Here is a 22,849-nt window from a genome sequence, read left to right on the forward strand (position 1 = left end):
GGTTCTTGTTCTGATATTAGTTCAGTTTTCAATGACTTTGCATGCTATTCATGCCTGGCTCACATGTGTAAAATCCAGTGGTTTGGGACCTGGGTGGTGGTCTGTCCCATAGTTCTAGTCTCAAAGTCTTTGGTAGTATCTTTAGGGACAGATCAACATGTTCCCCATGTACACAGCTTAGGGGGTAAGCATAGGAGTTCACATATAACTTTATAGGATTGCTTTCTCAAGCTCCTCATTCTTGCTGACTTCCCAGGTACTTTCCAATTCTCAAGGACTCTTCTTTTTGGTCCACTGGCCAGAACCATGGCTTTAGTTATCTCACTCTGCCACACACTTCCTGTGATTGCACCCATGTGTGGAGCCGCATGGCAAAAGGAAAGAGGAAGAAAAAAATATATGGAATTTCGTCCCACCTTCTTGGGACCACAGTTCCTCTAAAGAGGAATTTTCCCATCTTTCAGAGTTCTAGGAACCTGTGGGTCTCCCACTGCTGCCAATGTCACTGCTGGCAACATCAACATAGGACTGCCCGGGGGCCTCAGATGTGAGAGATTTGGGGGAGGGAGAGAGACCCAGGGGATTTCTCCCACTTGCTCTAGTTATGTCAGGAATCCCTTTTCCACCTTGACTCAAAACTAGAGGGCTTCTCTGGATACCTCTCCTGTAAGTGTTTTTGTCCATGCCAGGTTCCCAGTTCAGGATTTTGGCTGCCTTGTGTCCTGGCTGTGTGATACCAGAGGAAAAACAAAATGGGAAACTCACCACCATTTGGTGGAACTTAAAATTTCAGTCTTCCCCAATCCATTTGCTTCTCGGAGTCCTCAAATAGCTTCTCTTTACATTCTGTCCAAATTATGTAGCTTTATTCAGTGGGAGAGACAGGATAGAGTTTACTTGCTCAGTCTAACCTGGAATCAGAGTTCCCTGCTGCTTTTCATGTTAATGCTAGTGATGTCATATATTTTTCTTCTACATGTATTGAACTTCAGAATTATTATAATTCTTTTAACTATCAATATTATTTTATGTTTTTCCACAAATTTACCTTTCCCAATGTTCCTCATTCATACTTGCAAGTCTGTAATTCCATATTTTATGTTTTTCCACAAATTTACCTTTCGCAATGTTCCTCATTCATACTTGCAATTCTGTAATTCCATCTGGGAACATTTTTCTTGAACATATTTATAATAGCTACTTTAAAATTTCTTTCCTGCCAATTCCTACATCTGGGCCACATCAGGGTAAGTTTCTGTTGACCACTCTCTCAAGTATGGGTCACATTTTTGGGTTTTTCACTTGTCTATTAATTTTTTATTGTTAGTGATACATTGTAGGGAGTTGATATTATGTTGTCTTCTTTTAATGGGTGTTTGTTTTGTTCTTGTAAATCCCACTGGTCCTGTTGGTTTGTTTTTATTCTTTGTTAGAACATGTGATATGGGGAAACAAGATCTTGAATTTTGTCCTAAGACATGCATTTTACACTAAGGCATGACCATTAGTTTTAAGACATGGCCTTTCTAGCATCTCAGCTAGATGCCTAAAGTGCTCAATAAGGTCTCTCTACCCTGCTGAGATGGAACTCTAGTGTCTCTCAACACTGCATGACATGCACTAGGCAATCTCTGCTGGCTGTGCAGAGTGTGTCATGTTTATATTGAGCCCAGCCCTTGGCCAAGAACTTGTGGTGCATCTTTATGTAGACTTGCGGTAACCCCCTTTTCACAGCTACCTATATTCAGAAATGCTACCCTGCCAATTTCAGCTGTGTCAACAGCCCAAAATGCCAGTCTCTTCCTCCTTAACTGAGACTACTGCTCTGCTTGGGCTCCACCTTCTTACAGCCCAGAAAAACCAGGACAGCTATGGGACAGTTATAGAGCTCACCTCATGTGTTTCCCTTCTCTCAAGGATCACAACTGTATGTTGCCTACTATCCAATGCCTGAAAAGATGTCTCATAGTTTTGCCCAGTTTTATATATATATATATATATCCATTTATTCATTTATTTATTTATATTTATATTTATATTTCCTGTAGGAGAGCAAAGCAGATACCTCTTACTCTCATGGCTAGAAGGAAAAGTCTTTAGTATACATTGATTTAAATGCACACTGAGATTTAATTAAATGGCTGATATTAGAATTTTCCCTTTACAGCCAGTTCAGACTGAAAGACAAATGACTATTTGGTTAAAGAAGTAACTCTCCATTTTTAAAGGGTGGAGATGATTTGGTAGTAAATTAGTTCTCTCTCTTTCTCTGCCCTGGGAGATTAGACAAACAATGGATCTAACTAAGAAAATAGACTGACTCATTTGGCTACGTTATACTGAAGTTACAAGCAAACTAACATTAATCTTCAGAAAGAGAATTGGGTTCTGTGTATTGTAAATGGATTTTATAGTCAATTCTGAGATTTCTCATTAAGGAAGTCAAAAATCAAATATTAAATTCATAGCTCTAAAGGCACTCTGAACCCTTTCTTTACCTCATCATCTTATATAGTTAGGCTGAAATCACATGCAATTTATTAATTCTTCTTTAAGGTGGTAGTTTTTATTGCAAAAGAAGTGAGGTTTATTGTAACCTTTTTTCTTCCAAATTTTCTTGAGCATTTCTCAGCCACCTCTACTAGTGAATACACTATCTTCAAATGAAGGGTCCATCAAAATAGATACAGATGAGGAGGGAGTAAAGACCTTCTGGGCAGGAAGAGAAGTTGTATTGGGCTAAGTAGTTGGGTCATAAGTGAACAGGGGTGGAGAATGGGAGGAAAATGGAATCTCAGATCTGGAAGAGAGAAGTTATCTGGTCCAGACAGCCTCTAGACAGGTCAGGAAGGGGTGTTTGGGTGGACCTTTTTTCACATCTGGATTTAGGTTCTCTTGAACTTTTTCAGCCTTTTGCCTTTCACTGAAGTAGATTTCTTCTCTGCAAGATAATGCGGCACTCCTCCTGTCCCAGGATGAAGTCCTTTGGGGTGGATTTAATTAGCTTCGGGGATGGTCCATTCCTTTTCCAGGAGGTCTGTTTCAGGTTTAGGTCATTCCATTGGCCTCACCATCAACTGAAGGGCAGGTCTCCTGGCCACTCAATAATTCCCTGGGTGGAGAGGAAGGGCCTCTAAGCTGACGGTCACACTTCATGTACTTCTAACACCCCTTAGCTGTAAGGACAAGATGTGCTGAGATGGGTGGGACTTTGAGCTGCAGTTTTTTAGGTAGTCTCAGTTTTCATACTCCATATGAGAGGCATACAACTGCCTACTTTTCCCAACAGACACTTTATTCGCTGGTAGAAGTGAAATTTTGGCAACTCATACTTCCTCCAAGGCCAGTCATCTCTTCTACGAGTCCCAAGTATCTGGATTTACTTCAAGAAACCGCCAAACAAAGGAGGGTGATGGTAATTTTAGCTTCTTTCTCTGCTGCATCCGAGAAGGAGGCTTATGAATATAAGCGTATAGTACAAGGGACGTTTGCTGCTGTCTGGTGCCCACTGCCCCATCCCTTCCCCCTCCTAGCACCCCCCCGCCCCGCCGCCACCCCGCAGGCCGCCCTGCGCGCGCTCCCCGCCCCTCCCTCGCGACCGGCACAGACCGAGCAGAACTTCCCCTGGGTCGCGGCCCAGCGATACGGAGCGGCCTGGCGCGGAGCCCTGCTCTTCCCGAGTCGTGGGTGGCGCGGTGCTTGTTTCCCTCCCCTCCCTTTCCGGACCCAAACGGCGATGTATCTGGGTCAACCTGGGAGGGGCCCGACCTGCCAGGGACCGGCGTGGGGGAAGGGGGTGGCGATGACAGCATCTTTCAGGTTTTTGGCGTCTCTGAGCTTCGCCTTGTCCAACCTCTCATCGCGCTCGCGCCCGGCGAGGGCTGACGCTCTGGCCGGTCCGTGACCGAGGGGTGGGCGGGGTGGTTGGGGGGGGAGCCCGTCCTTCCTATCTGGACGCCCCCCCCCACACGTCCAGCGAACAATGCGCCCCCTCTCCCCCACCCCCACCCCCCAGCACACTCCCTACTCCCCAGAGCACGATCCCCGGGCGGGCGGCGTGTTCCTCCGCCCCAGGAAAAGAGCAATGGAACAGTTCACGGCCGCCTCAAGTTCCTGGTCTTCCTTCCTTTCCGGTGATAAACGGCGGGGCTACAAGCCAGTTGCTGCTCAAGATGCTCCACCCGCGGGCCCGCGCCCCTCTGTCTTGTCTCTGCGGGGGCCCAGGTCCAGGAACCGAGGGTCCCTTTACTTCGGCAAGGCTCACAAGCTGAGCGCCTGGGCAGAGGGACGTGCACCAGTGCTGGGCGCAGACGCCCAGCAGACGCCTGCTTGCCTCGGATCTTCCTACGTGATCTTTTGCGCTCCGCAGCGCTAGGGAGGAGCTGGATGTGCGTAAAGACTGCATCTTCCCCAGGCGCTCTAGCCGAGACTGCGGGGTGAGGTCCCAAGTGTGATGGGCCCTCCCGGCTCCCTTCCCTGCGCGCTCTGCATATAAGCCCAGCACCCAGGAATCAGGCCACAGGTCCTCATTTCCTTGAGGCCTGGCCCCTTCCTCCCCAACCTTTCCCCACAGACACGGCAGCTCCAAATTTACAAGTGCTTGTTCTTCCTCCCGGCTTCAGGGAAAGAAGCAAAGCACTGGGTTGAAAGACACCTCTGGATTCCTGTATCCCGTGCTCAGTCATCTCCCTATCCTCCCCTTCGTCTCCCCATGTTGCACGCTCGGGGACTTCTGTTTGCTGGAAGGTAGCCTCACCTATTCGGAAGGCGCGTTCCTGTGGCCGGAGCCCGCGGATGCCCTGCGGCCGGGAGCTTCCCTAAGAGTGCCTGCGTCCGCGAGAGCGCGAAGCCCAGCATAGGTGTTCCTCCTTCCTCGCCTCACCTCATACCCGCGCATCTCTTGCCATTATTTCATCCACTCCCATGTAAAACCCCGCGCTCCCATCACCCCCCGACCAGGCGCAGCGCCCCCTCCCTAGGCTGCGCCCGGCAAGGAACAGAGCGGACAGGGGCGCACGGGAGGCGCGCAGAGCTCTCGGCTGCCTGCGCTCGCCGCGCCTGGGGAATTGGGCTGTGGGCGAGGCGGCCCGGGCTGGCCTTTATCGCTCGCTGGGCTCGTCGTTTGAAACTTTATCAGCGAGTCTCGCCACTCGCTGCAGACGCGAGCGGGGGGCGGGGGCGCGGCGAGGCGCCGGCGGCCGTGACGAGGCCCTCCCGGCGCTGAGCGCTTCTGCTCCGGGCACGCATGGCGCCCGCACACGGAGTCTGACCTGATGCGGACGCAAGGGGGTTAATATGAACGCCCCTCTCGGTGGAATCTGGTTCTGGCTCCCTCTGGTCTTGACCTGGCTCACCCCCGAGGTCAGCTCTTCATGGTGGTAAGTCCACGCTCACGGGCGCGGGGGAGTTTGGAGATGGGAGTGGGAACCGCACTGGCCGCACAGACCCTTCCTTGTGGCGCTTCTCCGCGGCCGCAGCAGCCGCATATTCCCCGACCGCTGCCCTCTGCTATCGCCCCATCCTGAGCCCCTTCGCTTTTCCCCAGAAGACCATTTCAGCTTTGACAACTCGAGCGAGCGAGAGAGGGAGAGAGAGAGAGAGAGAGAGAGAACCGTCATTCCCCCTCAAATGAGAGCTCTGATGTTTGGTTTATTTGGATCCAGCTGAGCGACAGCAAAATCAGCCAATTCTTATCCCGTTGGGAGACACATTAGCCGGGTCTGTAGCTGTAGCACAGACGCGTGTGTGTGTGTGTGTGTGTGTGTGTGTGTGTGTGTGTGTGTGTGTGTGTGTGTGTGTGTGTGTGTGTGTGTGTGTGTGTGTGTGTGTGTGCTTGTGTGTGTGTGTGTGTGTGTGTGTGTGTTCACCCTGAAAACTACAACTGCCTTTCCCACCCTCCTCCCCCCAAAACTGCCTCAAGATGAACCGAGGGACATATTCAGGCAATCAGGAGTTGTAGAGTCCAAAGCGTGTGATTTTTTATTATTTCCCGTCCTTCCACATTCCTAATGCTTCACCTTAGTGGGGCGGAAGAATATTTTGCCTGCTCCAGGTAGAGACTATCACCTTAAGGCAAAGCTACAGATCCCGGGGTCTCTAAGATGTTACCCTGTTCAAAACTGTCACCCCAAAGGGTAACTGCTGCTTTCCTTTGTACGCTGATCTGCGACTGATTTATTTATTGTTGTCCAGTGATGGATTGAACAGTAACAGCTCTTCGCATCGTTAATAGTTGCAAAGGCAGATTCTCTCCCCATCCAGAAACTCTTCCCCATCTCCTGACTTTTTGATCTTGGAAAACGATGGAGTTGAGAGCTCTGTAACTTCCTTGTACCTAAAAGTTCCAGAACAGATATTAAAATACTGATTCAGAAAAAAGAGTTATTTTAGGTTGTATTTTAAAGAATCTGGTGAAAGTAACAAGTCTCAACCACATAAAACACTTGAACAAATAACTTTTTAGGAAGACACTGGAGCTCTTCAGAAGAGCAAGGCAAAGTGCTGATGGGAAGAGATTCAATTATTTCCTAAGCCTGCTTTGAACGGGAAGGTGTTTAGCCTTGACATTGCTGACACAGGATCAAAGATTGATTTATCAGACTGATCATTTTTCAATAAAATGACTATTTCTGTTTTCATGGGGGTATAAACATTATTTATTGCTCAGGCTTTTTGTCACATTGTCTCTCAGCTGTCACTTAAAAATATATTTTTTGGAAGTCACGGCTGTAACGATTTTATGATCATATAAAATAATGAAAATACAAGAAAAAGACATTCTCCTTGTTTGATCGCTTCAAAAGACACCTATGGCAGCTTGGGTTATATAAAAGGTACCTTTCTAAACATTTCACAACTAATAGAGAACATCTGGGTAGAGATGATGATGTAATTTTTTGTTTAAGTTTCTTTTCAAAAAGTACTTTATGGAGCTATAATACTGTTTGATTCTTCCAAACATTTAGTGTCCTTAATAACAATAGAAAGAATTTTTTCCAAAGGTTTTCTATAAAAGCCAAAATGAGCTAGAAAATGGAAATATTTAAAGGATTCCTCAGTAAGGAAAGAACAGCATGTCTGTGAGGAGAGTGTAATATCAGATACCACCAGGTGTTGATTAGACAGATACAGACAGTTTTTAAGACGTTAGGTCAAATAAATGGGAGTGAAAAGCTTCTAAAGGTCAGCTTCCCCCAAAGTCAAGACCAGACCCTTGTGTCATGTAGTGGCCAGGCTTCACGTCCACAAGACAGTCATCAGTCCATTTTGGGGTGGCTTCTATCAGATCACTCACCATGCCTACCTTGTCTGCTTCTCCACTGAATTAAAATTAAATAACCCTTGCTTTCTAATATCACCAAAAGGATAAGTAATTCATATTTGAAAAGCTCTTTGAACTCTTCAGTCTCCCAGGGAACACTGAGCCAAGCCTTGCTGTTCATGTTGTTCTCACCTCTGTGTTGGTCCCTTACAGGTACATGAGAGCTACAGGTGGCTCCTCCAGGGTGATGTGTGACAATGTGCCAGGCTTGGTGAGCCGCCAGCGCCAGCTGTGCCACCGACACCCAGACGTGATGCGAGCCATTGGCCTGGGCGTGGCCGAGTGGACCACAGAGTGCCAGCACCAGTTCCGCCAGCACCGCTGGAACTGCAATACTCTAGACAGGGATCACAGCCTCTTTGGCAGGGTCCTTCTCAGAAGTAAGTCTCCTGCCTTCACCCATCCCCATAGGCCCTCCACTCATACACCACTCCCCTCACATGGTCTTCAAAGCTCTTGCTCATCTTTTATTGCACTTTATTCAAACAAAAGATCTTTCTGTTGGGTGGCATTGTCCCCGTTTTACAAATGAGGACGAGAGAAATCAAAGAACTTGTCTAAAGTCTTACAGGAGGCCAGTCGTAGAATAGGATGTAGCCCTGGATTGTTGTCTTCTCACTCTTTGCTCTGTCACTTCAACCCTGTATGTCCTCCAGGTTCAGATTTTATCTTGAGCCCAAGATTGTCATTATTACAAAAACGACGTGTAAGTGTTATTAAGAAGCAGACAAATCTCTGTTCAGCACCTTGACCTCCCACCTAGCTACTCAGCCTTGGGTCACTCTGTGTCAGAATTAAACATTTTTTTTTCTCAATAGATTGTCCATTCCTTAAGGGCAGGAACTAGCCTGTATTCCCTGCACCTCATTTGGTGCCTTGTGTATTGTAATGAATGAATGGATGAACTTGTGTGAGCACCTAATATTTTCCAGCTACATTTTAGGAAGTAAGAATATTTATGGAAGATAGGCCTGGGAACCATGAATACAAAGATCTTTTTTTCCTTAGAAGGAGCCTTAAACATTGTCTAGTCAAATTATAAACTTCTTAAAAGTTCTGAATATGGAAAGTAGCTCACTAGCTGGTATACAATCGGAGAAAAGAAATTAAAAATCAGATTTTATTTTCATATAATACCCTTCCACTAACCTAGCATTATTAGCATTCTCCATTTGCTATTAGGAACTATGACCAAAAACACAGCAACTTATGTGCGAACCCCAGAAACAGGAAACTTTACACTTGTTTTTGCCCCCCCCCATTCCTAAGAAAGTCATCCAGACTGTACACTTGGTAATGCTTAACAGAGGGTGTTTCTATCATGTAATCATCACAGCCCTAGGGTTTTATGAGGCCAAATGCATAACTGAATGTCTCTAAAATCCCCCAAGGGCGTAGTACTCTCATTCTTAGAGTATCCCTAAAGTTAATTTACTGTGATACTGTGCAATGTTATTCTGTAGTTTAAGAACTAAATTCTTCTGCATTCCTTTTGGAGTTTCAATATGACATCGCAAATTTTTGAAAGGTTAATAGTAAATTGCAGCTTCATGGAATTCTGAGACTTCACCTAGATTATCTCACCAGTGAATCAATCAAAGTCCTGGACCTTGTCAAAGAGAGTTTGCAAATATTTAGCGCAAGTCATCTTTGGATATGTTATATGCAGGCTGTCAGTGTTTAAAATGTATCAGGATTTTTCTTTTTCAAAGAGCTCAGAACCATTTTTCAATGATTCAAATTATATGCACTCCTTATTTCTAAAATGATCACCTCTAGATCCATTGAAACTTCTTCATATTAGAAGAAAAACCTTCAGATTGCAAATCAAAGGAAGCAGTTTTGACCAGTCATCCTAAAGACAGTAGATCTGCCAAAGCTGGGGATTTATTCATAAAATATTTTAACTTAATCTTGACAATGTGTGTTTCTTCAGAGCTATAGAGTTGCTGAGAGGGAAGAGGTTAGAAATAGAGGAAACAGAACTAGTTTGACTTAGTCCAAGGCCTCAGATAAATAAGAGATTCTAAGTTGTACTTCCTTCAGATTTCTTTCAGATGAAGTTGAATGCTTTGCCAAAATACTCAGAACTTAAAACATTTATGCTATACAATTTCTTTCCATTCTTCACAGAAAACCAGGTTCCTTCCCAGACATTAATGCAGACTCGTATGACTATCAGTGATGATTTTGTGTTGGTTATGCTGGAGCTATATTTGGCCTAAAGTAGCTTATCCCAGAAATAATCACTAAATTCTAATGAAGCTATTCAAAGATTTTTACAATGAATTGCTTGGAGGAATATCTGTACCTTCGAGTTGTGAAGAACTCTCCTTCGGAAACCTAAATATGCTTATATATGAATAGGAAAAGCAAAGGGCAATACCATTTACAGCGAGCACATAGAAGTTATTGAAATATTTCATGGTCATAGAGAAATGGGAAACATTTGCCTGTTTTGCTTTAGAGAGTTAGAGTAAGACAGAACAATTTTTAGGAACATTGGTAATTTACTCATTCAAGAGACAGTCACCAGTCACAGGCAGAGAAACAAAGTCAGAACTAGTAAACCCAAAAATATTCTTGCAAGAATACATCTCCAGAATTCTAGAATAAGCCTTAAAAAAAAAAAAAAAAGCAATTGTGTCTCATCATTGTAAATTCCAAAAAAAAATAATAATAAAGTAGATATATTAAAAGAGAGTTGAACAACTCATAACCTTCAAGAAACCGTAACTTCTAGTGTTTACCTTCCCAGGTAGCAATCCCCCCTCCCAAATAAAAACTGGGCATATGTACTTTAAAAAAAATTAGAGAAGCTTCAATAGTAATACATCAGAAGTATAAATATCACCATTTATATTTGGATTTTGTTTAATTTTGTGATGGCTTTAAAAAGAATCAGTTTTTCTAAGAAGAGGCCCAAGATCAAAATTAGTTTTGTTACAAAGCCAACTCTTGAAATGTGCTACTATTTCACACATAGCATTTTAGTGATTCATCTAAAGCACTTAACTGAAAACATCTTAAGGCCACATCTACATGATACGAAAACATCTGGAGGTAAAAGGAAAAGTCAGTAAATGTGCAAATTTTTTTATTTAAATAAGTAAACATCTAGCATTTATAGTTAGGTGTTTGAATAATAAATGACAAATGTTTAGAAAGGTGATATTTTTGTTTTGGAAACTATGTCTGAAAGTAGCAGATTGAGAGTGATTTTCTTTCTTTCAGCCAGCCAACAAGTTAATGTAATTGTTTGCAAGTTACACCAGGATGAATTCCACGCCTAGACAATTTATTCCTCTACTTCTTTCAAAATACTACCTGGTCACTGACATATTATCATCCACATCTTCCAAGCCTTTCCCCTAAAAGACCATTCATAAAATTTCTCTTCTTTCTCCTTAAAAAGTAAGAGCAATGCTAAATATCTTAAGCATTTGGGAATTTTTCCCCTATGTGATAACTCTAAACGTGGGCATTGACTCCAAATTCAAAACCAGGCTTTCAAAGATAAATGGGGTAATTATGGACAAAGTATTTTCCTAAACTGTAAAATGGTTCTAATAAAAATTGTATTTATCTGAAAGTTGCTGCCAGAGATTAAGCCACATTATCATCTTATTAGTCACCTTTGACGAAACATCTCAATTCAGTATAGAATATCTGTGATCCTTATAATTTAAGCTGTGACTCTTTAAAATAGCTCCCAGGACCATCACATTTCTCTCTGGAGAGCGCTACTTGCTACCTGTGGCAAATATTCCTATAATTGATTTTACCTAACTACAGGGCATGATTGATTCCTTTTCTGATGGATAGAGGTTTTGGGGGAGATATTTTCTGAAGGCTGAGGTAAGTGCCATTTAATATGGTGTAGATATGTTTTCCTGATTTTTAATAATGAGACTAGCAGAGCAAATATTGCAAGGGACGTATAATAAATTTTAGCACCGAATGACAAACGGAAACAAGCAGGGCTTCAATGCAAAAAGGTAGTTTGTTCTCCCAGCTGTGTGGTTCAAAAAGTCACACTCGTCTTGACATATTGAATCACCGAATGGTTCTCTGTTTTCTGCCTTGCATTGGCATTAGGTTGTCCAACTTCTATTTTGATTGTTAATATATTTGCTGCAGCAACCATTAATAAAAAGCCATGCTAATAACAATGAAATACAGCTCCACTTGAAAAACGAGGTGCACACGGACCCTAAAGAGCCTTATATCTGTCACTATACCACAACACCGTGTTATGAGTTACTACAGATTATTAAAATAATTTAATGTAGTTATTGCACTGAAATATGTACCTTTCAGCCTGTAAGTGAAAGTAGCCTGCACTCTAATAAAGAACAATTCTAAGAAAACACCCCAAAGGGTTCTTGCCCAAGTCTAATTATAAGTGGTAAATTTGTTTCCTTCCAGAAAAACCAAAGAAAAGCTTTTCACTGTCTTTTACTCAATACCAGTGATTAGTGCAGGTGTTCCAGAAGAAAGTAAATGTACCTTAATAGTTAGACATAGTTTGTAACTCAAGGATATTGCATATTGCCTTCAACGATCTCTCAATTACTTGTGAAAGTTGATGCCAAGCCAGAGCTCTCCAGTGTTAATATGAGGGGCTGGTTACTGCTGAATTCTCTTCCCACCTCAGCCCCTAGCTTTCTTTGAATTCAGTATTTCAGTGCTGATCATTTAAATGTGTGTGAGTGTCCTCAGTAATGCCTAACAGTTTGGAAGGTTTTTTCAAAGAAAGCTGTGGTATCATGAATACCCAAATATCTATTGGAATGATAGAATTTTAGAATTCAGACTGTATTTTACAGATGAAGAAACCAAAGCCTAGAGATGCTTTGCTCCTCTCTTCCAGGACATCTAGAATGTGAGGTTAAAGCAGGGCAAGCATGTGTATGAGACGGATGTGAAGCCAGGAGCTGGGCAAGTCCATCTTTTTCTTTTATATTCTTTATTTACTTTGAAAAGATTTGTCATCACACAGATATCTAAATTGACAAAAACCTATATTAGGTGGAGATGATTCATATTAAAGAGCGAGCCTTGGATCTAGAAAAGAATCCCTCAAGCACCTTTCTGTCTAGAGTGGCAAAGACTTCAGGGACAGACCAAGTATTACATAGTCACCATGTGAAAGTTATTTAGAACTAATGCTACCAGACCATTTTTAAGAAAAGCATTTTTGTTTCAGGTAGTCGGGAATCTGCCTTTGTTTATGCCATCTCCTCAGCTGGAGTCGTATTCGCCATCACCAGGGCCTGTAGCCAAGGAGAATTAAAATCCTGTTCCTGTGATCCAAAGAAGAAGGGAACCGCCAAGGACAGCAAGGGCACTTTCGATTGGGGTGGCTGCAGTGATAACATTGACTATGGGATCAAATTTGCCCGAGCATTTGTGGATGCCAAGGAGAGGAAAGGAAAGGATGCCAGAGCCCTGATGAATCTTCACAACAACAGAGCTGGCAGGAAGGTATGGAAATGCAAAGATGCATGGCCTTATAAATCACTTCAGCAGAGCTTAATCTTAAACATTCCTAGAGTTGATCAAATGCTGTATAGTCACAACTTCCCACTGTCCTCCAGCCCATAGCTGTTTGTTCTAAAGAATACCACCTACTGGGTTGAAATATCCCCACCCACACTCCACCTTCCTCCCCACAGCTGAGCTGAAGGGGTCCACCCATTGCTTTTGACATTGTGTTGAGTCAAGTGTTTTATGGTCCCTCTGGATACTGTATTATTCTGGATAGAAGATCAAATCTGTGGGTTAAGATACTGCTACATCTCACATAGCAATGATACATGGAATACTTGTATCTATAGGATATCAAGACTCAGAGCATCTTCTCCCAGGCTTTTCATGAAAGCAATTCACTGCACATGGTTTGTGAGTTTCACCTAGATTCGGGAGTGCTGTCTTTTAGAACCAGATCCAGCTGTCACTTGTAAAAGCCTGGTTTTGTGGTTTCTGGTACTGGATGAGTAAGTTGACCAGGGAAAGATGTGGCCCCAAAGGGGTACTCTGGCCCCTATTCTCTAGCCCTGGTTAATCTTCCTGGGCTGTGGGTATCTTGTCGGTATTTACCCTCTACCCACTATTTGTTAGATGAGGAACTGAAGCATTCAGGGAACTCAAGGTCACATTATGAGTCCAGAAGAAAAGTCAAGACTAGAACTCAGGTTTCAACTGCTAGTCTAGGGGTGTTTTGACCTAGGATTAAACCATTTCAGTGCCAGTGTTCAGATCCATCAATGATCCATGTCTTTCTGTATGGTGGCATGACCAAAATAACTAGAGAATCTGAATGCTGTGCTTTATGCCTCTGTGTAGAAAACATAAACTATCTGGGCTAATTAAATACTGGGTCAGAACCATTCTAGCATAATCTAATTGCCAATGGGAAGAGATAACCATAATTATCATTGTGTTGTCTGTTATCAACACAACGTAAAAATCTGCTTGATATTAATATATAAGGAAAGATCAGCAAACAATTGAAAGGTCCCCAGGGGGGCTCTAATAGGAAAAAGAATAGAAGGAAGATATGTTTGGATGAAAACCCTTTTACTAGGCATCTGGAGAGAACAGATCTCATTTAAAGGAAATTGGAAGGAAAGAACTCTTGCTTAGCACATGGAATAAGATGAGTGTGACCTGAACTGTTTACAAATAGTACCGTTCTTGAACTTTAAAAGTCAACATTCCTTATTTTCATGAATTTATGAACTTATAGTTACTACTGCCAAGAATATAGACTGTAGTTGTGCAATCCTATAAGTATTGGTAATTACTGTTTCTGCAATGATTTGGATTTAAAAAAATTACATTGACCTTTGTTTTGACATTAATACTGCATGTATAAGTTATAAAGTGTGGTATCTTTGATAAGAGTGTGCCGCTTAATTATTCAAACACAGTATATAGTTAGATTTCTCTATTTGGAAAGATAAAGGCATATGGTCATACACTGTATCCAAAAGAATGTTGACCTATCAAAATAAATGTTAATTTTGCTTAATAGGTCATTAAGAGTTTCAACTTTTCAAGACAATAGATCTTGGCTGTTATATTTGAGGCCCTGAATAAACATGACTTTTAATGTAAATCACGTGATTCTTCACTGTGTAGAGGTGAACAGCTGTCAGGCCTCAGATATTCTCCTGCCTACTCTGCAAATCTTAGAAGCTACTTTTGATTGGAATAAAAGTGCACACACTGACTTTTTAAAATGTGGCTTTAATTAATGGTGGGTGGGCAGTCTTTTTCAAGGAGATGCATGATGTCAGTGAGTATGAACTTTAATGAGAGTAAATGTATTGAGATAAACATGCGTCTCTAATTCTCTTCTTGCGGTCATTAGACCTCCAGTCTTTGCTCCCCCTTTGTACCAGAAGAAGGTCTGTAGAATCAAAATGAGAACAGGCTGGGCTTGTGTTTGAAGACAGCCTCCTGAGCTAAGCCTTCAACTGGCCTGGCTCTAGAAAACCCCAGCTTCCCAGGGCTGACAGCAACATCAACCCATTTTTTTCTTCTTCCTTGTGCTTTTCAGTATTTTCCAAACTGTCCAATATGAACAACTTCTACTTTTTAAACTGCGGTTGGAGATAGAGGTTGCGGGGGGAGACCAATACATTTCACTTAAAAGAAAAGCCATCTGGTCCAGGATTGTTCTGTTTGGCCAATGCTGAAAGTCAGAATTCAGCACTGCCGTCCACAACAGGCCTTAATTTTCCCCCAATATTTGAACAGTTTAATTCGTTTATTATAGCAGCTGGTTAGAGCACCCTCATGTGTCTCTGTACTGTAACATCATTTTAGACACTCTGTGCTATAATACCTTTATTTTAATCACAGTTTCAGCAGAATTTATAGATTTATAGATTTTTCCCTTTATGTTTACGTGCAGACTCATCCTTGATTGAGTATAGTTTTCCACCTCCAAAGAGGACTATTAATAAATCCTAAAAGGACAAGCCTCCTTGTTCAAAACAAACATTCTATCAAGAAGGAATTCCACAGTTTCCCTCAGCTGTGCTTTTTAGATCTAAAGAAACCATGCTATGAAAAGTTCTAAATTACATTTTAATATAAGTTTAGGTAAATTAGAAGCAAAAGGTACCCAGTCAATATACATCATTTGTTCCCTTTCATGAGTTTGCATATGGCTTTTAAATTTGTCTACTCTTTCCTCTAAAATGAAGCTCTTACAACTTCTTTAAACTTTCCTAAGAGAACTGGTTTCAAAATAATCCATGTATCTAGTCAAATACTGCCCTTCAATCACTCTGGAAATTTCCATAAGAATAAGAATTTCTATAAGAATGAGAGGAATTCCATAAAAATACTTTCCCCCAAAAGTGCCTCTTACTAGAGTGAAAATAGAAAAAACATAGCATTTGAAATCAGACCCACCTTAGTCTTAATCTTGCAGTACCAGTGACTTTACTTACTGAATTTTAGTTTTTCTCATATATAAAAGGGCATTATTTGGTGCTGTGGGAAGAAGAGTGTAAGGCAAATAGTACAAAGTCTGGTATGTAGTAAGTGCTCAATAAAAGTTCATTTCTCTCCCTTTAGTGAAGTGATAGTTATTTGTAATTTAGGTAATAGAGCTAGGCACAAATCCAGCTTGAACTATTGCTTAGGATTTAATCTGATTGCCCCATCTATCCATAGACTCACATTCTGAAAAGTTCAACATGCCAATAAAAAACAGGCAGATAGTATTTTTCTAATTTATAAAATACTGTCAAATGTTTTATAATTTGATCTTACCAAAACCCTAATAGGAATAAAAAATAGTATTAATATTTCTAATTTTCATGTGAGAAACTGGGCCTCAGAGGGATGAAGTCACAAACCCAGGGTCATACAATCGTGATGTGCTGGGCCTGGGGTTTCAAGTCCAGTTGGGTTTGCCCGTATGCACTTGTCTACATTTCCATGATGTCTCTGTTTAGAATTTCTGAGGAAAACAAAGAGATAGTATTTCTGTATCTAAAGAAAAAGAAGCAGTAGCTGCCCTTTTTCACCCCTTTGCCTGTGTCTTCACTTCACGAGTTTTCTAAAATGAATGTGTACTAGTTTTTAACAACAGTAAAAAGTCGTTTTAAATGCTAAAATCGTAAGAGCGCACCCGGAGCAACTTAGCCTTATTTGGAGGATTCACAAAATTTCAACTAATGGCACTGCCAGTTTGAGAGGACTATTCCTGTTTGTTATTGGACTAAATGTGGTTCAACAGAGAATTTATTAAGAATTTCTTTGGGAAAGGCACTGTTTTTGGTACTAAGTCAGATGTGGAAAAGAATAAGACAAAGTCAAGCACCAGACAACAAGACACTAAATTTTAGTCAGGGAGGTGAGTGTAATACACTTGTAAAGAAAGCTATGCTAAGTGGTCTAATAAAAAAAAATCGGCCAAAGGGCTAGTTAGCTGAGGAGATAGAGGTTGGATTATAAAAGAACTATGTTTGAGCTGAAGATGAAGACATCTCATGGTTCAGATAGGGAAAATGCTTTCCAGGATGAAGGGTCTCTAAGACAAAGATATTGGAGCAGAAAGTACATCATAAAGTTGAGGAACAATCAGGGCTCTAGGGTAGAACTCATGACTGAAAGTTAACAGGAGCTGAGGCTGGAAATTTGAGTCTTGGCCAGATCTGGAGAGTCTTGAATACCATGCAGAGATATTTAGATGTCACTGTGAAAGCAAAAGGAAGGCACTGAATGATGAGGGAGAAAATTAAGTTCAATTTTTATGCATTTATTCATTTGTCTAGAGTCCACTCTGAAAGAGTGATAGAGTCAAAGTTCAGACCTTCTGTGATATGTTTGAACTAATGACTTAAAAAAATAGATTTACTAGGAAAATTATGAGAAATTTCTATCTCTCTGAATTTTATTTTCAGTTTTAAATATATATATAAGGACTGGGACAGTAAGCTTTCTGATTTTTATTAATAATTAAAAATTAGCATATGGCAACTGTGTGGATATTTATATTTGTAACATTATGGTTAATATTATTGTTATTGGCTACTCAGCTCATTAGGACTTCCTAGCTATGGTCATCTCAACTGAGGCAGTATGGAGAATAGGGCCTTGGAATCAGAAAACTGGCTCTTATACTTGAGCACAACCTTGCAGAGGGTTGCCACATGACATAAGATACATACACATATAAACCAGGTTTTAAGCAAGCGCAAGAAGTAGGTACCATTATTAATCACATTTTGCACATGAGGAAACTGAGGCCTAATAGGACAGAATTAGCAAATAAATTGAACATATTTACTAGTATATATTTGCTGATTGAAATGATCTGAAATTAAAATTTAACTTGGCATCCTGTATTTTATATGAGAAAAGCTCAGAGGGTGAAGGGATCCAGAGTCTCTAGTTCCATGCACTGCCCAAACAAGCACCACCCAAGGTCAGTGCTGTGGAGCTCTAGGGCCTGCCCATGAGCATGGCCTACTGGGGCACTGAGACAAAGCAGATACTTCTAAGGTTCATCTTCAGGAAATGCCTCCAATAGTAAACAGAAAGTGGATATTGTACAATGTGTGAGCACAACTTTACAGGCAAGTCAATCTAAGTCCTAATAAAGACTTCAAGGAATAGATCCCTTGATGCTACTGAAAATAAATAATAAATAAGGGGTTTGACTTAAGAGAACCGGGGCATGTTTAAAAAGAAATCGCCCTCTTAAAAAATAAGGAATATCAATAAGGAAGAAAATAATAAACCTGAACTGCACTATAGAGCCAGATTGCTTCAACCTGCTATTCATCCTCACCTTCCCCTCAGTGATCTTGAGCATATTTATGGGGCACAGTTTTTTGTTTGTTTTTTGCTGCTGGCCAGTACAAGGGTACAAATTTTACTTAGTAGATATTTGTTTTCTGGTTGGTCTCCTTAGTTCATGAAATAACATGCTTTGTGAAAATTAGATCAGTTCTGCCACCCTCACCTCTGTCTTGTTGGACCCCAAAATGGTATGTGCTTGATATTGTAGATCTTTATATATCATATGAATCAAAAACTAACCAGAATTAAAGTTCCCAAATAGGGAATAACTCTTAACAAACTTGTTACAGTTCCATGTAAAGTTCTATTATTAATGGAAAATGTTTTTAGACTTGCCTCATTAGTCAATAAGAATTATTATATACATGGTTAGTCAACAGTAACGTTCTTGAATTCCACAAATATAAATTCCACACCTTATATTTTCTAGCTAAGCCCACCCACAGTCACTGTTTTTAAAGAATGACAGTACTCAAGAAATTACAATGTCTTATTTAAGTTAATAAATGTTTGCATAAGCAAATCAACTGTACAGTTTGCTAAGAAATAGTCCTTGTTTTCCTAGTTCCAGAGTGTGTATGTTTAAAGGGTATAAATTGGTCCAATTTTCGGTAACTCCTGTCTTAGAGATGTGGACCTGTCAAAAGGATTTAATTGTTAATAAATGTACTTGGCTTTCAACCAGCATCTGAAAATTAAATAATACGTTTTTAATGTGTGTTTCCCTTGGGAAAACTGATATATGATCAGAAATATGTTAGTTGCTTTGTGGAATACACCCAAGTAAAAAGTGAATTACTAACACTTCTTTGAATGCTCAAGTTTAACTAAATAACTTAGTTAAAATACAGCATATAAGGACCTAAAATAAATTCTAAATAGGATTTCTAAGGCAAGGTCAGTTAAATTGGCAAGTATTTCACACCATATAAAGTGGATTGCCTTTTTTCTGATAGGAAGAGAATTGGTATGACACAATACAGGGTTCATAAACTTAGCAAAATGCAGGTATCTACAAGAAAGAAGTTTTCATGCTCTGCAAAGTCTTATGAAGACACCCTAGGGGTTGCCTGGGCTCAGTCTTCAGAAAAGCTGACTTAAGAAACCACAGTTTTATTCTCCTTGGGAGAAGTTTGTCTCTATGACTGGCAAAATAATTATTTTAATTTTTTTTTTCTTTTCTCATAATTGGCTTCCTTGATTCTCTTTTTTTATTATTTTCATTGTACATGTTTATGGGATACAGTTTGTTGCTTTAATATATGCAAATATTATATCATGACCCAATTAGAATGGTGAGCATACCTATCACCTAAATGAAAATAATTCTTTTTAGACTATAAGTAGACATGCAAACACTAAGTGTTAAAACTTGTAGAACTCACTGAATCCAGAGGACATGAACTCTGAGGCTTGGCAAACCCCAGGACAAGAAACACCAGCAGAGTGATTTACTGTGTAGACACTGGTGTCAAACGGGCTTGGGTTATCTCACTCCTTGCCTGTGAGATCTAGGGCAAGGTCCTCTATTTCTATGTATTTTAACATCTTCATCTGTAAAATGGGGATAATAATATTATGTGCCATATATGCTTGTGTGGATTAAATAAAATAGTGAATATAAAGTGCTTAGCATGGTTTGACATATGATGAGAACCTAATGAATATTACATCTCATTATTATACTCTGACAGTAAGTTGGGGCAGAGAAACATAAAACAGAATTTTTCTAGCCTACACAATACATGTTTTTCCTTCTTCCATTGCTCTTTTAAAAAAAAAACAAAAACATTCAGACTTCTGTCTCTGTGGTATAAAATGCTAATATAAAATGGAAGTTTCTTTTAACAAAAGAATGTAAAAAAGAGGAGTTTCTCAAATTTTAAAAGTAGAAAATAGCCTCTGCAGTTTGAAGCCTTAAAATGCTCATAATTAAAGATCTAAGGGCCAGGTAAAAAAAATCTGCTGAGATTTTAGCACCAAAGCAATTCTGAGCCTATCGAAGAAATTTCTTGAGAAAAGGTATATATTAAGCTACAAGTGGTTTCTGTGAGGCTAACCATCCAAAAAGTAATGCTGTCTTTAGGAGTCATCAAATTTATTTGTCTTTTTTAAAGCAGTATCAAATGAGCAAGTATGTATTGACAGAATGCCACAGAGTAAAGATTGGATGGGATGCAGGCAAATGGGGAGGGGGAGAGGCTGTAAGAACTGTGCTGGCCAAGTGGAGAGATGAAGGGAAAGGAGGGCCATGAGAATTGAAGAGCAGAGCGTAAGAGAAGGCTGAAAATGGAATCTGGGCAACAACCTGCATTAAGAATCAAAGAAGGAAGCAGAACAAGAGACCTTTTAGGAAAGAGTCAAGAGATAAAATGGATATCAGGATCTAACTAAGTCTTGGTCTGCGGCACTGAGGTTCTGAAAGCAGCTTTCAGCATCACACACTGGAGAGAGTCAGCAAGTCATTGTAATTGATTCTTTTTCATGTTCTTTCTCTTTCTATTGTAAACACAGTACTTGCACATAGCCACAAATGTAACAAGTTGAGCAGTGCAGAAATGTATATCATAAAATGGGAAAGTTTTCTCCCCACACAATCCATGTCTCCTTCCAGAGTATTTCAAAATGCAGACTGACCCAAGGCTGTGGGCAGGTCATACTCTGTTTCACCTCTTCCTCCCCAACCTCATTAAAATTATAGTAATGGAATAAAAATGATTTAAGTCAACAATAAGGAGAATAGTCAAAAAAAAAAAAATGAAAGAGCTCAACAAATTTCTGGAAAGGGGAAAGCAAATGAAGAAATTGTAACTGATAAAGAAGGGTGGAGAAGCCACAGTCTGGAAAAGTAAAAGCAGATGGGGGAAAAAGAAAAAAATAAAATAGAGAAAGCAGATGGGGCAGCAGCCAAGGTGGGGACCAAAATGCCCTGAGAAAATTTTGGATATAAATAAGCACTGGAGAGAAGTACAGGCCTGAAAACTGGGATTAACTAAAAAATCCATAGGCAGAATAAAGAACCTCATTCCTTCCCCTCTCCCCATAAGCAGAACTCCTGGAAGTCTGACATTTAACCTCCTAATGTTAGGCTTCCTGATGTTAGAGTCCCCAGCATAATAGCCAGTATCCTACCCACTCACCAGAAGCCAATCTTCTCTGGTTCACAAGCCCCACCTACATCACCAGAGTTCCTAAATGCCTTTTTACTACTTCATTCTTAAGTATAAAGAGACTATCCAAGGATTATCATAAATTAGATTAAATTCAGCAGCATGAAAGAAAAAGACCAAAAATTGCAGGAAAATGACCCCAGAAGAAAAAGCAGTGATTGAGGGACCAGAAGAGGCTTTGAAAAAGTGACAAGTAGAGAACAAGAACGAACTTGGGAGAGAAAGTCAAAGAAATCTCTCAGAAAGTAACACAAAAACCTCAAAAGACAAATAGAATTTAAGGAGGTTCATAAACAAACCTCCTCTTTCCCACTTTAGCTTGAAACCAACTAAAAAATGGACAGATAGATGGTGTAAAAATGTCAGTTTCACTACTGAAAAGAGGTGCACTGGAGGATATAGCTTAGGAACCCATGCTTCCTAGCACCCCACCCCTGAGCGAGACAGCCTCACCCTGCCACAGGCTGGCAGATCCCCAAAGAGAGGGAACCAAACCCACAAGCCCTGCTCCCCGTCTAAACTCACCAGCTGGACAAGTCCCTTCTCTTCCTCTGGGGAGAAATGAGCAAGGGGGTGGGGAGAGCCAGGAGTATAAAAAGCCAGGAAGAAAGTACTGAAAAAATATGAGAGAAAATATAAGAGACATAGAGGATCAATTCAGAAGCTTCAGCAACTGAGTAATTAGAATGCCATAAAAAAAGAGGAGAAAAAATGGAGGGAAGGAAAAGATTAAAGAGATGTCTCAGTGCTGGAGAACATGAGTGCCCAGACTGAAAGGGCCTGCTGAGTGCCGAGCAGGATTAGTGGGGAAAAAATATCATTGTGATATTTCAGAACAAGAACAAGGGAAAGATCCTAAGCTTTCCCACGGAAAAAATACAAAATGACATGAAAACAAAAACCAATCTGTTTTCAAAAAATCAGCCAGATATTACTATGCAACACTAGAGACCAAATGCCTGTAGAGCTGTATCTTCAAAGTTTTGAGGGAAAATTATTTTCAGTTAGAATTCTACACCCATCCAAGCTATTAATCCAGGTTGAAGGCTGATTGAAGATATCTTGGATGTGCAAGAATTTAGAAAATGTATTTTCCATGAACCTTGAAGGAGTTACTCAGGAATGTGCTGCCACAAAAAAAGAAAGAATAAAGCAAAAAAGAGAAAACGTGGCATCTAGGAGTGAGTGTGTCCAGTCTAGGAGGGCGTGATGATAGGTCCCAGCTGTGGAGCCAGTCCAGGTTGGAATAAGAGCATGGAAGACCTTGGAGCTCCCCCGGAAATGAGAAGTGATGGAGTAGGTGGAACGATGGTGAGGATGGAAAACATGAATAGTCAATACAATTGGTAGCAAGTCAAATGAGAAAACACCACACTTCACTCTCAGAATATCCTTCATTGACACTGAGGTTTTGATACTGGATCTGAGATGATAAAATGCAGTCCTGGCACAGTGCCTGATTGTGCAGTTAACAACAGCACATAGATGTTTATTGTTTCCAATTTCTAGAATCAACATCCAGACATAT

At 40.8% G+C, this 22,849-nt stretch overlaps 1 protein-coding gene across 1 annotated transcript in view; it reads left to right on the forward strand.

Annotated features, from left to right (window-relative positions):
- Positions 1-5,295: 5,295 nt before the first annotated feature.
- The window catches only part of WNT2 (Wnt family member 2), a 39,387-nt gene continuing 21,833 nt past the window's right edge, over positions 5,296-22,849 (forward strand). The window contains exons 1-3 of the mRNA XM_063100775.1: positions 5,296-5,378; positions 7,475-7,701; positions 12,531-12,808. Coding sequence (XP_062956845.1) covers positions 5,296-5,378; positions 7,475-7,701; positions 12,531-12,808 — 588 coding nt within the window. The remainder of the gene's footprint in view (positions 5,379-7,474; positions 7,702-12,530; positions 12,809-22,849) is intronic.

This window comes from Cynocephalus volans, chromosome 6, assembly GCF_027409185.1.
Source record: "Cynocephalus volans isolate mCynVol1 chromosome 6, mCynVol1.pri, whole genome shotgun sequence".
Classification (NCBI taxonomy): domain Eukaryota; kingdom Metazoa; phylum Chordata; class Mammalia; order Dermoptera; family Cynocephalidae; genus Cynocephalus; species Cynocephalus volans.